Raw genomic sequence first — 17,820 nt, forward strand, 5'->3', positions numbered from 1 at the left:
ATCAATATTTATTCTATCAATAAATAAATATTGTAATGAAAAACAATCTAAACAATAAAAGTACATATTTGGTATCCCTGCGTCCGTAGTGACCCGCCCTATAAATCTGTCCCACTAGTTAACCCCTTTAGTGAACACCATAAAAAACCAAGGCAAAAAACAATGCTTTATCATCATACCACAGAACAAAAAGTGTAATAACGCGATCAAAAAGACAGATATAAATAAACATGGTACCGCTGAAAACATCATGTTGTCCTGCAAAAAACAAGCTGCCATACAGCTCCAGCAATGGAAAAATAAAAAAGTTATAGCTCTCAGAATACAGGGATGCAAAAATAATTATTTTTTATATAAAATAGTTTTTATTGTATAAAAGCGCCAAAACATAAAAAATATAAATGAGGTATTGCTATAATCATACTAACCTGAAGAATCAAACCGATTTATCAATTTTACCACACGCCGAACGGTATAAATGCCCCCTAAAAGAAATTCATGAATTGCTGTTTTTTTGTTCATTCTGCCTCCCAAAAATCAGAATAGAAAGCGATCAAAAAATGTCATGTGCCCGAAAATGGTACCAATAAACACATCAAATCGTCCCTCAAAAAACAAGACCTCACGTGACTCTGTGGGCCAAAATATGGAAAAATTATAACTCTCCAAATATGGTGACACAAAAACTATTTTTTGCAATAAAAAGTGTCTTTTAGTATGTGACACATAAAAAACTGCTATAACGCCTCTTTCACATGTCGTGATATTTCCGATACTGGAGATTTCAGTGTCTGTGTGTAATACTTGCGGCACATGTGTGTCATGCATGTGCCACATCAGTACCATGAGAACGGGTGCCAGTTAAGAAGCCTTAGTGTAAGCGATGTTCCCTGGCGCTGGGTGTTGAATGTGGCTCTCATCATTCTCTCCTGCTCTGGCGGTGATCGGCACAAGCAGGGGAGAATCATTCTCCCCTGTATATGACGATCGCCGACAGAGCAGGGGAGGAGGATGAGAGTCGTTTTCAGCACTCGGGGCCGGGGAACAGCGCTTACTGTAACTCTTCTTCCCCATCGCCAATGTGTGTCACATGGATGACATCCATGTGTGCTGTGCGTATGCACGTGTGTTGGATGTTTTGTGACCCACGCTGACATTATTAAACGGACATGTCAGCATGTTTTGCTCATAGACACACGGTCCATGGAAACACACTGACATGTAGACAGACCAATTCACTTGAATAGACAAATAGTGCACTGTTCCTCACAAGTCTGCGCATGGCTGCCCAATGGTATAAAATTCTGCGACACACCCATGGTGTCAATATGATCACTGTACCCCTAGATGAATTCATTGTGCTGTAGATTGTAAGCTCTCACGAGCAGGGTTGTTTTATTTTATTTTATTTTATTTTGCTTTAGTCATTATATTATTGTTAATGTTGTTATTTATGACTGTTGTGCTTGAAACTGTTTAACTGTAAAGCGCTGCGGAATATGTTGGCGCTATATAAATAAAAAGATTATTATTATTATTGAGAGGTGTAATTTATTAAATGGGGTCACTTATGGGGAGTTCTGTTTTGGCATCTCATGGGCTCTCCCAGTTGGTCATGGAACCTGAAAACCATAACAGTAAAATCTGGCGCTCCTTCCTTTCTGAGCTCTGCCATGTGCCCAAACAGTGGTTTACCCCCACATATGGGGTATCAGTGTACTCAGAACAAATTGCACAATAACTGTTGGGTCCAATTTCTTCTGTTACCCTTGGAAAAATAAAAAATTGGGGACTTAAAGCTTATGTTTGTGGAAAAAAATCTGATTTATTTTATTTTCATGTCAGGGTGTTTTAAACTTTGGTGAAACACCTGGGGGTTCAAAGTTCTCACCACACATCTAGATAAGTTCCTTGGGGGGGTCTAGTTTCCAAAATGGGGTCACTTGTGGGGGTCTCCACTGTTTAGGCACATTAGGGGCTCTCCAAATGCGACATGGCATCCAATCTCAATTCCAGCAAATTTTGTGTTGAAAAGTCAAATGGCGCTCCATCCCTTCCACCCAAACAATGGTTTACCCCCCACATATTGGGTATCAGCATACTCAGGACAAATTGCACAAACACTTCTGGGGTCCTGTTACCCTTGGGAAAATAAAAATTGGGAGTGAAAAGATCAATTTGATGAAAAAATATTATTTTTTAATTTTACAGCTCTACGTTATAAACTTCTGTGAATCCCTTGGGGGGTTCAAAGTGCTCACCACACATCTAGATAAGTTCCTTTGGGGTCTAGTTTCCAAAATAGTGTCACTTGTGGGGGTTTCTACTGTTTAGGCACATCAGGGGCTCTCCAAACGCAACTTGACTTCTGATCTCAATTCCAGCCAATTTTGCATTGGCGCTCCTTCCCTTCCAAACTCTGCCATGCGCCCAAACAGTGGTTTACCCCCACATATGGGGTATTGGCGTACTCAGGACAAATTGCGCAATAACTTTTGGGGTCCTGCTACTCTTGGGAAAATAAAAAATTTGTATCTGAAGTAATTTTTTTGTGAAAAAAAGTTAAATGTTCATTTTTTTAAACATTCCAAAAGTTCCTGTGAAGCACCAGAAGGGTTAATAAACTTTTTGAATGTGGTTTTGAGCACCTTGAGGGGTGCAGTTTTTAGAATGGTATCACTCTTGGGTATTTTCTATTACATAGACCCCTCAAAGTGACTTCAAATGTGATGGGGTCCCTAAAAAAAATGGTGTTATAAAAATGAGAAATCGCTGTTTAACTTTTAACCCTTATAACTTCCTAACAAAAAAAATTTGGTTCCAAAATTGTGCTGATGTAAAGTAGACATGTGAGAAATATTACTTATTAAGTATTTTGTGTGACATATCTAGGTGATTTAAGGGCATGAAAATTCAAAGTTGTAAAATTGCGATATTTTCAAAATGTTCGCCAAATTTCCATTTTTTTCACAAGTGAACGCAAGTCAAAGAAATTTTACCACTATAATGAAGTACAATATGTCATGAGAAAATAGTGTCAGAATCACCAGGATCCATGGAAACGTTCCAGATTTATTACCTCATAAAGGGACAGTGGTCAGAATTGTAAAAATTGGCCAGGGCATTAACATGCAAACCACCCTTGGGGTAAAGGGGTTAAAGTCTATGGGTAATCCTGAAGTAGAAAACAATTTTTTTCAGATATAGGCAAAAAAATTGTTGACATGTGTCTTAAATTCTAAAACAAATACTAGTTGACTTTTTTGTCTATATAGGACCTTGGCAATTAAATGGATTTTCAAAGCATTTAGCACAGTACATGAATTAGCGATACATTTGTGCCAAAAAATACATGAATCTTTGCTTTATCTATGGACGTTCCTACCATCATACAGCAACAGTGTGGGATCTGTTTATAAATAGAAGGATTCTTCATCTTATTAATGATTCCTAATTACCATGACAGATAGAAGCTGTATTTGAATACTGACAGCATTTCATTTTCTCATGATTGTTTCTTAATTTTATAAGTGCAAACGAGCAGTCCCGTGTGCCTCATTACATTTTCTCTGCACAGTACATTCTCTTATTTTGAATACATTCAATCTTAACTAAGAGGCAAAATATAACTTTCAAATGTGCAGTATATCAGAGGAGTTATCTGCAGCAATTACCAGTGATTTTTTTTACTGCCTTACATTAACATATCCAGAGGAAGATAGATAGATAGATAGATAGATACTACACACATAATAGAAGTGAATTTTTAAATTTACTTAACATATTGATATTTTAAAAGTTTTGTCCCGGCTGTTGAGTAGTCATCAATCAATAATGTCTTAAGGTACTGTCACACTAAGCGATATCTCTAGCAATATCGCTATAACTTGTGACATCATAGCGATATTGCTAGCGATATCGCTGTGTCTGATACTTACCTCCGACCACTCCCCTTGCTAGTTATCGCTGATTGCGCGAGAATGTCCTGGACCGTTTCTCGTCGTCAGCTTCCTGCTGGGCTTCCTGTGGAGAGACGAGCGACGAGCGTGGAGTCGGGCGGGAGGAAGTCAGGATCGCCTAGTGTGACAGGTAAGTAGCGACCCCCGACCCCAGCGATGTCGCTGGTGAGATCTGCCTGTGTGGCAGCTCACTAGCGACCACTTAGCGATGTACCAGCGATCCTGACCGCGTCATATCGCTGGTCGGGATCGCTGGTACATCGCTAAGTGTGACAGTACCTTTAGATCTTCGTGCAATATTTTCAATGCCCTTAGATCTCCTAAATTCTTCCATATATCTCTTTTTATCTACCCTTGCTGACAACTTTAGCAGGCTATTTCTTCATCCTAAAAGGAAAGAGATTAAATGGTTGGGATATGCAAAATAAGAATAATTACAAAGAAATCAATATATTTTCAGACACTGTGATACAGCTTTATGCTTCTATTTTGTTATATAGGTCAGTATTGCTACGTATGGATTAATAGTTAACGATTGACAAAATGCATTATGACATCTAACATAAATACTAACATACATGGTGCTTCCATACACAATATGTATAAAAGTTATTTGTTAAAAAGGTAACAAAAATTAAGTTGACAGAGCAGTTATTTAAAAAGAGTTATCACATTGACTGCACATCTTGTAGACCCATAACAAATGCACAACTAGTTGATGCAAATTTACTAAGCAAAAGGTGCCAACTAAGAAATGGTATAAGGACGAAAAAACAGTCTAGCATGTATCACATAGTGGGGAACATATATCAATCCTGTCTAGTTTTTAGACAATCTAATAATCTGACAATTTAATCAAAGTAGCTCATCATATTTGATAAATTTGGTGAATCTTGCACTATTCAGTCTAAAGCTACATTAAAAATGAAAGATCATCAAGAACACGCATTCCTAGTAATGCTCATTCATGATAATCCTGTAGTGTAAACAGACTGCCAATCATCACGTAAAATGTGTGAAATAATCCTTTGTTCAGCACAAAAGATCATCATTTTTGGCAGTGCATCATCTGTTTAAACAGGACTCATGCTGCTAACAATAATGGCAACCTACGTGCACTGAGCAATTTATTAGAGACCCTTCCATGTGCATCGGGACTGCCCGTGTAAACAGGCAATTAAATAACTCCAGATCAGCAAACAACTTGTTGATCATATAGAAATCCGTGCATTCTAAGCAAAGTTCCAGTCTTCACAGGTGATTTGAAATACAAGGAAATTTATTTTGAATAAAATTTACAGTCAAAGATAATTAATGAGAGATAGATTAAAGAAAAGATAAAAAAGAAAATCATGAATGGAGACCATAGAGGAAGAAGTCTGACTTGCCACCCTAAGCCCAAAGTGTGCAGTATTTGACTGTAAATTCTGGCACACAGCCATGAGATTTTTGCAAATGCCCAAAGCAATGATGTATATTATGAAGAGTCAATTTCTGTGTAAACAATTTCCAGAATTTCAAGGATAATTTTATGACCAAAATTTCAGTGAAATGTTCTTATGATAAGCAGCATTTCTCCATCAGTGACATACTGGAAGTCTCTGTGTTAAGTCACAACATTCTGCATAGATGAACAGAGAGATATGTATTGCAGTATGATATATACTAATAAGAACATAATTGAATTAACATGAATTAAGCAAATTGATTTTGGAAACATATAGACTATGACAGCTATGTATTGATCTTTTTTTAATCACTGATCAACAGTGGTTTAGTGCTTATAGTCATTAAGCGTAAATGTACCTTAAGTTTGTACCAGTTATTCAATTTCTGATCAACTATTCCCTTTTCACCTATATCACACCTGCTGGGCGAGACAGAAAAAGTATCTAAATGACAAAATAAACATGAAGGAAGACATGTAAAGCCCCCGTCACACTAAGCGAGATCGCTAGCGAGATCGCTGCTGAGTCACAAGTTTTGTGACGCAACAGCGACCTCAGCAGCGATCTCGCTGTGTGTGACACCTGTCAGCGACAGGCCCCCCCGCCGGTAATAGCTGATCATGCAGGAATGTCCTGGGCCTTTTTTTGATCGTTGGTCTCCTGCTGGCCAGCACGTGTGGCAGCGGGAAACCATCGATCAGCGAGCTCCCAGCGCTGTAAGCAGATGCTGGGTGCTGGTATCCAAGGTAAACAGCGGGTAACTAAGTGTGCACATCGCTTAGCTACCAGCTGCGTACCCTGGATACCAGCGTGCTCGCGCTGGGAGCTGGTATCCAGGGTACACAGCGGGTAACTAAGAGACGTGCACGCTTAGTTACCCGCATCCTCACTGGTCCTGATCTCTGGTGAGTCTGCCTGTTTGACAGCTCACCAGCGATCATGTAGTGACACATCAGCGATCCTGACCAGGTCATATCGCTGTCAGGATCGCTGGTGCAACGCTATGTGTAACGGGACCTTAAGACAGAATTTCAATGTATTTAGGTTTGTAAAAGCACACAAAATTGCTCAGTACCGTTCAAAAAGAAGACAACTGAGGGAGTAGTTGTGCTCACCTGCTGGTGATACAACACTTGTTTAAGCATGAATATCCACTGCTTCTGCCCTGTGGATGGAGAAGATATCTTCCATATGTGTATTTACTGAAATGGAGAACATCACGTTAGGCGGACTTCACAATGAGAAAAGAGGAGCCTTGGAGCTCAAGAAAAGGTTTTTATTTGCACTAGCACATTTCAGTGCCTTCATCAAAGTAAAAAAAAGACAAAGGTTTGTTTTTTTGATTTTGCGAAGGGAATTGGTCCAGTGCCAAAATACATTGGTGCCTTATCTGAAGCTCCAATGCTCCTCATTTCTGGCAGTGCAGCCCACCTAATGTGATTCACTCAAATCTGGTAAATTGTGGCTACTTTGCAAAGAAATCATCATATTATATAGCATTTTGAATGTGCAATTGTTCATTTTACTCTTCTATCCAGCTAATTCTTTTTTTTCCATAAAGTCTATGACATCATATGATTAAAAACTATCTGAATACTTTTAAGCTCTATGTAGAATAAGGAGGTACATTTTCTCTGCATGACTCATAAGTCACTTCAAAAGTCCCTGGCAGGAGGGGGAGGAGTGTAACAGCTGGGTCAGGAGTTGAAGAGGTTGATAGGGCAGGGACAAAAGACTTCCTGTCTCTACATAGAGCAGAAAAAACAAAAGAATCACCTGGGTAGAAAGGCAAAATAAGCAATTGTAATTACACAGTGCAATATAATATGACAACCTCAATATATTAAGAGTATAAAAACATGATGGGAGGAGTACATATTTAGCATCTTTACCATTGTCAATTAGGCTTGTCTCCCATAGACTTACTAAAGTCTACTTTCCCATATTAAGGCATAAATTAAATATGTTACAATTACTGAACAATGTACAAAAATCCACTGATAGCCTGCGTTTTAGAGACATTGTGTAATATCTGTTGAATTATACCTGCCTTTACCATAATTCCTAGGCATTGTGACATATTGCTCACAAGATGAATGGCCACTTATATACCTTTAAAGTGAACTTGTCAGCAGGATTGTGCACAGTAACCTACAGACAGTGTCAGATTGGCACCATTATACTGATTAAAATGTTACCTGGGTTGATGAAATCCATCTTGCGGTTATTTAATCTTTATTTTCTGTTTTAAGTTAATGATATGTTCGTGCTCCAGGGCGGCCTGTGGGGGGTCTTCTTGTGGTGCTCTGCTTAGCTATTCATCTGTTTGACTTCCCCCTATTTTACATAATGAATAATATATATATTGATTAAAAAAATATTCTCAATCAAGATGGTGCCGCCGGTGCCTGTGCAGTAGCATCCATCGGATCGCAGAAAGCTGCCACTGCACAGTCTCGACCGACGCCATTTTGAGACCTTTTTTTTAAAGAATTTATTTATACAAGCAAATTAAAGAATTAACTGCACATTATACATGCGATCATGCTACAGTGTAGGTGATGGCGCCTGCCTGCTGAAGGTGATTTTTTTTATCTATATATATTATTCATTTAGGTAAAATAAGGGGAAGGACACTGAGGGATCAGTGACCTGTGGAAAGCCAAACAGATGAATATGTAAGCAGAGCACCACGTGAAGAAGCACGAGCATATCATTAACTCAAAACTGAAAATAAATATTAAACAACAACCACAAGATGGATTTTATCAACCAAGGTTTCATTTTAATCAGTATAACAGCACCGACCTGACTATCTGTAGGTTACTCAGCACAATATTGCTGACAGGTTCCCTTTAACATGAACTATACAATGTATAACCTATTCATTATGTACCACATTTTGAAAGGTTTGATGAACCTTGTGTTAACATTCAATCATCTGTGATTAATATTCTTTCAGAGCAAACATTGGCAAAATATGAAATATCAAAATGCAGTAGTTCAGCTATTCATGTAAATGCCCATTTACAAGCATGTTTCTACATTAATAAACAAAAATCTATATTTTTGAAACTGATATGAAATACCAATTGTTATTTATATCTATTTCAGGTGGTTGACCAAATTGACACTTTAACTTCAGACCTGCAACTGGAAGATGAGATGACAGACAGCTCAAAAACTGATACTTTGAACAGCAGTTCGAGCAGTACAACAGCTTCCAGTTTAGAAAAGGTTAAAGTTCGAGCCAATGCACCCTTAATAAGTCCACCTGCACATCCATCAGCCATCCTGACAGTACTCAGGAAGCCCAATCCACCACCACCTCCTCCGCGGTTAACACCCGTGAAGTTTGAAGAAACACAAAGGTTAATTAACTCAGCCAACAGTGGAAAAAATAATGGAGTGTTGCTTCGAAATGGTGGTTTGCCTGGGGAACCTGTCAAACTTCCTAATGGTGACAGATGTACAATTCATAACATCAAAATGGATAATACGACTGGACAGCTGATGACACACAAACCTGAAAAAGATCAGTCTTCAACAAGAGAGCGCGTACGCTTTAGTGAAAACGTCTTATATCATGGTTATTGTCCAGACTGTGATGTTCGATCAGAAATGAACAATAGAGATGTACATCACCATGGAGAGTCTATCCATTTGGCAGGGAAATTTCCTCATCACTGTCCTTTAGCACCTTCACAAATGTCAACTTTTCCTGTTGAAAATGGTGGCCTAGGAATTGTCAACAGTGGTTGTCACCCTCCTTTAAAACCTGGAAATCAGCCTCCTCCAACCACACCAAAACCTCAAAAAACTATATTGAGGAAATCAACCACTACAACTGTGTGATATGATTTTTACATTTAGATTTTTGTTATAATAAGTGATAAATATTTGATAATGAGCACTTTAAAGCAATAAATGACCAGATACAACCCTTCCGTCTCCAGAAGTATAAAATCAATCACTTGGTAAGTGTAATTTAATACATATTGATAATGAAATCTGTCTTGCAGGTTAAGATAAGAGATTTATGAATATTGTTCTGAGATTGCTACACAAATACAATTTTATATCATTGGTACTTTATATAAACAGATATAACCAAATGCTTCAGATAAATACAATTTTGCTCACCATATAGAATAAACGTATTCAGCATTAAGTTCGGTCTTTAAAATAGCCATGACAGCATATCCTTAACTAATCAGAATATTACATTTTCTTAATTTTAAACAACCACTAAGCATGAAAGATAATTTGTTTCACACAGATCAAAGAAAAAATAAGATTCACAAAGAAATAAGTAAAAGGTGTCATTTCTAGCTTAACATAGTATGTATCTTATGACATAAGGAAATAATGGAATAGCATACCATTTCTATTCATTAAAGGGACCATTCATGGTGATAAGCCTTTTCTAAGTACTTGTTTAGTACATACATACAGAGAGCTGCTTGAAAAACTAGCAAGAGAAGCTGAAAAAAATGTTTCTTGCTTTGGCATTAGTTGCTTATCCATCACTTTTCAAATAATCAGCTATTCATACCAAATGTATAGCAAGCCCCAACCCCTGATCAACTGATTCGTCCATCAGCTGAAGTTTAAGAAGTGGTTTTAAATTAAATCAGTCAGCAGGATTTTCACAGCTCAAACTATGTATATTCCCAAGTAGCTTTTTCAAAGCCAAGTCTACCAATAACTTTACATGGCCAGTCCATTCCTTCCTCCATTACTGAGAAATCAGTGCTTGAATTGATATGTAGATGGTTAGGATAATAATAATATAATAATAAATTTTATTTCTATAGCGCCGACATATTCCGCAGCACTTTACATTTCAGAGGGGACTTGTACAGACAATAGACATTACGGCATAACAATAATCACATAGATCATAACAGATACCAAGAGGAATGAGGGCCCTGCTCGCAAGCTTACAATCTATGACGAAAAAGGGGAGACACGAAAGGTGGGTGGTAGCAATTGCCCTGATTGTTTGGACCAGCCATAATGTTAAGTGTGTAACAGTACGGACACAGAGGGCTAATGGATGCATAAAGCATGTGGGAACATGATACGGGGAACCTGGTTACGGTAAAACTTTTGACTGTGCCACACAGGGATAGTTAGGTTAATGTGTTGAGGCGGCAGAACAGTCTGAATAAATGAGTTTTCAGGGTACACTTAAAATTGTAGGGATTGGAGACTACTCGTATTGACCTGGGAAGTGCATTCCAAAGAAATGGCGCAGCACGTGTATAGTCTTGGAGACAGGAGTAGGAGGTTCTGATTATCAAGGATGCTAACCTCAGGTCATCAGCAGAATGGAGGGCACGGGTAGGGTGGTAGACTGAAACAAGGGAGGAGATGTAGGGTGGTGCTGAGCCATGGAGTGCTTTGTGGGTGAGGGCAATAAGTTTGTACTGGATTCTGGAGTGAATGGGTAGCCAGTGTAAGGACTGGCACAAGGTAGAGGCATCGGTGGATAGATCTGAAGCCTCCGTCACTCCATTTCTATTCTCCACTATACTTGACTGACAGTCTCCAAGCTGTATAACCTCAATCAAATGAGTCATCAGTGAAGCGGGAAGAGGCAGCGCTGGGAGGGAAAAAGAGCTGGAGTGACAGAGGCTTCAGCTCTACCATAGCCACTTGTATATCAATTCAATTGCTGATTTATCAGTATTGGAGAAAAGGATGGGCCATATGAAGGGTTGTTGGACTTTGTGAGGTGAAATCCTGCTGACAGGCTCCTTTTAAAGACTGCTATCTAGATACATTCATATTACATTTTATCTCATAATTCTTCTGCCCTTACCATAGTGACTGGTGCTAATACTACAACACGTTTCCATTTATTGTTAGGTTTACTGGTTCTTTAAATATTACTGTTTATCTGTAATATACCCAAAGGACTTGCTTTTCATTTGCTTGTTACCTTTTAGAGAGCATATTGAACCGGAACCTACCTAAATGGATCCAGGAGAGTACAATATATGGCTACATGGACTTTATACTGAATACGACTGTATGGTGAGCAAAAATGTTACTTTCAATCCATTCTTATAATTCATTGAATTATTGGGTTATAGCTTCTCTTTTCATGTATTCATTTATGCAACTGTGTCTGCCAAGAGATTACTGGAATTTGGCAGGTATGCTATTCACTATACAGTACAAGATGGGAGAAACTACTTATTCGGTATAACAGACTGTAATGCCTTTTAGTAGAAGCTTTAACGCTTATAGCTCTACACAATTTAATTAAACCCGTTCCTAGACTAGAAAGGTCTTCTTTACCCCAGCTAAGAAATATCCCATATTTTGTTATAAATTACCAATATTCTATTAAAAGGGTTGTCAACTACTTGGACAATCCATTCTGAATACATTCATACTGTCCAATCAAGACACAGCCATGTATAGAGAGAAGTTCTTTGGTATATGGCAGAACGAAAGTTTACATCATTATTCCCATGAGGGAGACATAAGTTTTGAATGCAGGGGTGCAGAAAAAAAGAAAACATGTTTCAGAATCAGTGGAGCGGCAACATTTGGAGAAGGAACTCTCTTTAAATGGAAAAATCCAGTGTAAGGTATTTAAATAGCAGAGAGAATTACCAACTTGCATTTTCTGTCTGGGTGTTGCTTATCCCCCTTGTTTTTGCTGTTTACAGCCCCAATGAGAAGATATTATATTATAGTTAAGGTAAAAAATATTAGAAATTATGACTTTCATTTATATTCAAAGCATTAGATGTCGCCTAATAAGCTTGCAACACGAGATTGCCTTAAAGGGAACCTGTCACCCCCCCTGGGCATTTTTAAGTTAAATAGCCACCTTCAGCAGCACTAAGGCTGCATTCTTTGAAAGTGGCTCTTCTTTTTCTGACCCCTAGTAATGCTGAAATATCGAGTTTTATAAATAGCTCCTCATACCTGTAATGTGTCCCATAGGTATGGTGTGTCTCCCCTGTATCAGCAGCCTACCATCCGTACATCATGCCTGTCCTGTGTGTGGGCACCGCCCACCATCCGTCAATCATGCCCCTGTGCGTCGCTGCCTCCTCCTGTTTTGTATTCTGGCACCTGCGCTGTGACAAGAGTTCTCGGGCATGCGCAGTGCGTGCTGCCCGAGAGCCGACATCAGGCTATTGCACCTGCGTGTTGTGGAGGCCCCAGATCCCGCCTCGCAGTGGGTTATGATGTATTCACACTGCGGGGCTGGGGCCTCCACAACACGCAGGCGCAAGGCGCAGTAGTCTGATGTCGGTTCTCGGGCAGCGTGCACTGCGCATGCCTGAGAACTCTTGTCACTGTGCAGGCACCGAAATACAAAACAATAGGATGCAGCGACGCACAGGGTCATGATTGACGGATGGTGGGTGGCACCCAGACACAGGACAGGCATGATTGATGGATGGTGGGCGGTGCCCAGACACAAGACAAGGGGCATGATGGACGGCTGGTAGGCGGTTGATACAGGGCGACACACCATACCTATGGGACACATTACAGGTATGAGGACCTATTTATAAAAGTTAATATTTCAGCGTTACTAGGGGTCAGAAACAGGAGAGCCACTTTCACAGAATGCAGCCTTAGTACTGCTGAAGGTGGCTCTTTAACTGAAAAACGCCCTGGGGGGTGACAGGTTCCCTTTAAGCATCTCTTTATTTTATAAAAACTCCACAGCATGAATAAGTTGTGACTTCTCTCTCTTCATCCAATACTCATACATGGTGTAAATATTTTTATTTTATTTACATTTCTGTGATTCCTATATAGATATTATCATTTTAAGTCTTTGATCATTCGGGTCTATTGTGCAGAGAGACATGCAGAATGATTAGAAACTTTTTTAAACTCGGAGAAAGCATTTTCCTAGAATGGAGGGACAATTGCTGTCAGGCGCTATTTCAGACAGAAAACACCCCTTTTGTGTCTGCAGAGGAAATACTTCTATTGGCAACACAAGGAGAGACAATAAAGTGAGAATGTGGAATAGAGGAAGAAATGGGTTTTATAAAAGAGGTCAGGTAAAATACACAGCTATGTTTCATGATAGAAAATATAAGACGGAGAAGGCTGCACTTTACTTCTAGTTTTATTATGTATAGCTGAATATCTCTATGTAAGCAGCTCATACTGTGGGAAAAATTAAATCAGTGGAAAAATGTAGCAGCTGCCTACAGTAGCCAATCAGATTTGATCATTTATTCTTTTTAAGTCATTTCGAATCAAAGCATCATATTCAATAATTGCAGTAGGAAGGTGTTTTATTTTTTTCTTTCCAGCAGTTTTCATAAATTCCCACCTTCGCCCTTATCCCCAGTTTAGAAAATCAGATTGTGAGGTGATCGATTTTTCCCCTAGGCTCGTGAGTTTCAAACTCATACTTGTCTATCAGCATTGGGAAAAATAGCCTTTATACTTGAGTGTAAATGCTATTTTACCAAGTATGGCCGCTCCTATGGGGCCATGATGCCAAGAAGCTCCATTCTACTTACAGATGAGGTGCAATCCCTGCGGCTGATGAACTGTGAGAGAAAAAAAGTAAGAAAAAAAGGAATGCAGATTACTGGGAAACCAAAGTAAGGAAAATAAGATATTAACCCCTTCATGACATATGACGTATATTTACGTTATATGTCGTGTCTCTTTGACGTCGGGTCACACACTAAGCCCACATCTTTCACAGCACATGGTGACTGATTTAATACCAAAATGAGCAGTTGTAAGTACACAGCGCTATATAATGTGATGAGTGCAATATATTAAGAGGATAAAAACTTTGATTGGAGTGCTTCTTTCATTGTTGGGTTTTTAATAAAGCTTCCCCTCTGCCCTCCAACTTGATCAATTGAGTTTTCTCATGGCATATCCCATATCACTTTACTGTGGACAGAGCAATTCAGTTCAGGGACAGTATGAAATATTATAAGTTATAAAATACAACAAAAAATACAATACAAACTAAACACAGTGAAATTAAATAAATCTTTTATTCTTTCTGCACTTCTCACGGAAACAATAGCGTTAGAACAGAAAGTCCTTGGAAACAACAGATTATGTATTGATATTATTAACAACTTTTTTGATAACTTGATTGTCAAAGCTGATGTGTTATCCTGGACAACCTCGTCTAGAATTGTAGATGCTTGATGATGTGCCATCTAGATCCTTGTTTTTCAGATTTGTGGCATTATTGGGTTGTGTACTTTTACTAGGCACAGCACAGTGTATGATCACATCCTACTCCTTAATGCTACTTTAATGGAATGGTTGCTGTTAAAATATTTGATCCAGAATATTGCAGTAGAAGCTAAAATCACACTGTGAGGAATCGCTTTTTACAATTTTACAATTTATATCTTCTTATATCGCAATTCACAGCCATATAATATAACTTTAAGCAAAGGCATATATTGTGATATTAAAATTATATGGTCATTCAAAGTGCACAAGTTGGTTGCTGAGGTTTAACCACTTCATGACTTGTGACGTATAGGTACATCATAGGTTATGTCCCTCATTTTGTGCGGGCTCCAGCGCTGAACCCTCATCTTTTCCACTACTTAACAGCTGATTTGATCAACTGGTTCAATCAGATGTCATGACCTCCCCTTTAACCCTCTCGCACCCTTCCAATTTATTCTAAACTCTGCTGCCAACTGTATCCTCACCCATCCCTGGTAGATTGTGAGCCCAGGGTCCTCTCTCCTCCTGTACCAGTCGTGACTTGTATTGTTTAAGATTACTTTACTCGGTTTTATTATGTATATCCCTTTTCACATGTATAGCACCATGGAATAAATGGCACTATAATAATAATAATAATGTGCACCTAAAAGCCTCAAGTGGAATCGCAATCCACTTACAACTGTTGATATGTTAAATGCCGCTGTCAATCTCGTGCCAACTGGATACATGTCACAAACCTGCAAATCGGTGCCCCTGTCACATGATCCCAGGGCAACGATGGCTTGGCATGACAACCGGGGGTTTGCAGAAGACTCTTGTGCTTGTCATCCTATGAACTCTTGCTCGTGGCTGGCTTTCATAGGAGATGATTATTTTTGCTACACATAGCAAGGCTAAAGCATTCCTATATATATAGCACAGGTGATAGGATGATTGCAGCCTCAAGTCTCCTAAGGGGTCTATTGAAGCAAGTAAAGAGTTGAATTTAAAAAAATATTAAAAAAATAAAAAAAAATAAAAGTTCAAATCACTCATCTTTTCCCCCTTTCAAAATAAAACAATAAAAATACACGTATTTGGTACCGCTGCCTTCAGAAATGTCTGATTTATTAAAATGCAAAATGGACATCTGTGAGTACAACCTTTTCTTAGTTAATTTAAGACTAGTTCAAAATTCAACCTAATTTATAAATGATCTAATTTGATTCATAATTGAGCTTGAATAGTCATTCAAGAGAAGAAATATAAGAGTTGCAAGCCATGTCATTAGATGAAGTCAATGACAGATTTGATCTGCAGTGTGATATGTACTGTGGTACGTAAGGGCTGAAGAAGCCAAATTGGTCTTAAAGTTTTAATGAAATATTACAGTATTGCAGAAAAAATAACCCCAAAACAGCCATATCCTTTAAGTCCAAAGTTCTGTTCTCAGGTGTAAAATAAAGAAATGTGTATATAAGAATTAAGGAGCATAAAGGCCTCGTCACACTAAGCGACTCACCAGCGATCCCGACACCGATATGAAGGTGTCAGGATCGCTGGTAAGTCGCTATGTGATCGCTGGTGAGCTGTCACACAGACAGCTTCACCAGCGATCAGCACAGCGATGCCGAGCGCCCGGCATCGCTGGCCATCCCTGTAAAAAATAGAATCAAAATAAAAAATATAGTTATTCTCACCTTCCGACGTCCTGTTTAGCCATCCCGCCTCTCTCCACGCTCCGGTCCCAGTGATCCTTTGCACGAATGACAGCGAGATGTCACGTTCTCGCGGGATAACAAAGTCTCGCGGTCATTCATGCAAAGGATCACTGGGACCGGAGCGTGGAGAGAGGCCGGAAGACTGCGCGGGACATCGGAAGGTGAGAATAACTATATTTTTTATTTTTTTTTATTATTTTTTTACACCTGATCGCTGGTCTCCCACTGTCACACACAGCGATGCGTGCTGGCCAGCGGGAGACCAGCGACCAAAGAAATGTCCAGAGATTTCTTCCAGCGATCAGCGATACCGGCAGGGGGGCCGCTCGCTGATCGCTGTCACACATAGCGATCTCGCTGGTGAGATCGCTGTTACGTCACAAAAGTTGTGACTCAGCAGCGATCTCGCTACCGAGATTGCTTAGTGAGACGGGGCCTTAAGGCTAAACCAATTGTCATCAATATGCCTCTCTCTGCTGGAACCTGTGTTAAATCTGAGATTAGAAGATCGCAGTAACTAGTTGAGCACAGGTCATCTTTAAATCTACATGTCCATTCATTAATTAACAGGTTTCTTGTGACATGGAAAGGGTTTAGAGTTCCTTGTTGTCTGTTGGCTGTGCTGCTTACTGGAACCACACCCTTCCATTATATAAACCTGTGCCTGGCTTCCCTCTATGCGAGCAATAGAGACTTCATTCTGTTTCTGGCTTCATTCGAGAAAGTGGTCTGGAGGTCACTCTTAGTCAGTTTGAGATTATTGCATGTAGTTTGTGGTGAATATGTCTATTTACCATATGGCATTTTTTTAATTTGCTTTTCTGCTTCTTCACAGTGCACCCATTTCCCCTTCATATCTTATCAGGTGTGTTTGCCATTTGATTGTCTCTTGGTTTTCCCCTGTTTGTCCAGCCTGTGTTTACCCTATCACTCCTGCCCCTTTCCTGCCTAGGGGGATGGTAGGAGAAGCTTTGGATGTTGTAGGAGCACAGAGAGGTATGAGACACAGGCATCTCCACCTTCAGGGGTAGCCCTAGGGTGAGGAATAGTTAGGACTCCCCTAGATTAAGGGACAGTATAAGATCCCTCTTCCACGGTTTTCCTACTGTCACAGCATGACACCGATAATACAATAGAGAACTGTGTGTTATAAATGGAAGTTAAAGAATGGATCAGAAAAATATTCATCATGTGATGCTTCTACAGGGTAATGACAGCACCATTCTGGTCACATGCAGAGATGGGCAAAAAGATCTACATAGGACCGACTTTCAGTTTGATCCTCCATGGTACCTTGACTAGGGCAGTGTTCACTTTGTGTCAGCAATCCTCTGCTCAGCATCCTGGACTCCTCTGCTGCTTACTAGGCTCCCACAACATCATGATATTGCAGCCACTTAGTAAGCAGAAGAGGTTCCCAAGATGCCCTGATCTGGTGGCCAAGGAGAATGAAACAGGGTGTCAGACCAGGGTAGTTTGAAGCTCTCTGCACAGTTTTAC

General features: G+C 39.5%; 1 protein-coding gene across 2 annotated transcripts in view; it reads left to right on the forward strand.

Moving 5' to 3' along the window:
* PRR16 (proline rich 16) overlaps nucleotides 1-17,820 on the forward strand; it is a 576,663-nt gene that overhangs the window by 335,731 nt on the left and 223,112 nt on the right. Inside the window, exons 2-3 of one of the 2 annotated variants that reach the window (XM_073555133.1) lie at nucleotides 8,522-9,384; nucleotides 11,362-11,449. In XM_073555133.1, coding sequence (XP_073411234.1) covers nucleotides 8,522-9,262 — 741 coding nt within the window. In that variant the 3' untranslated portion in view covers nucleotides 9,263-9,384; nucleotides 11,362-11,449. The remainder of the gene's footprint in view (nucleotides 1-8,521; nucleotides 9,385-11,361; nucleotides 11,450-17,820) is intronic. The other variant, XM_073555199.1, reaches the window with a different exon arrangement.

This window comes from Dendrobates tinctorius, unplaced genomic scaffold (assembly GCF_039654945.1).
Source record: "Dendrobates tinctorius isolate UK_male_01 unplaced genomic scaffold, ASM3965494v1 ptg000003l, whole genome shotgun sequence".
Taxonomy (NCBI): Eukaryota; Metazoa; Chordata; class Amphibia; order Anura; family Dendrobatidae; genus Dendrobates; species Dendrobates tinctorius.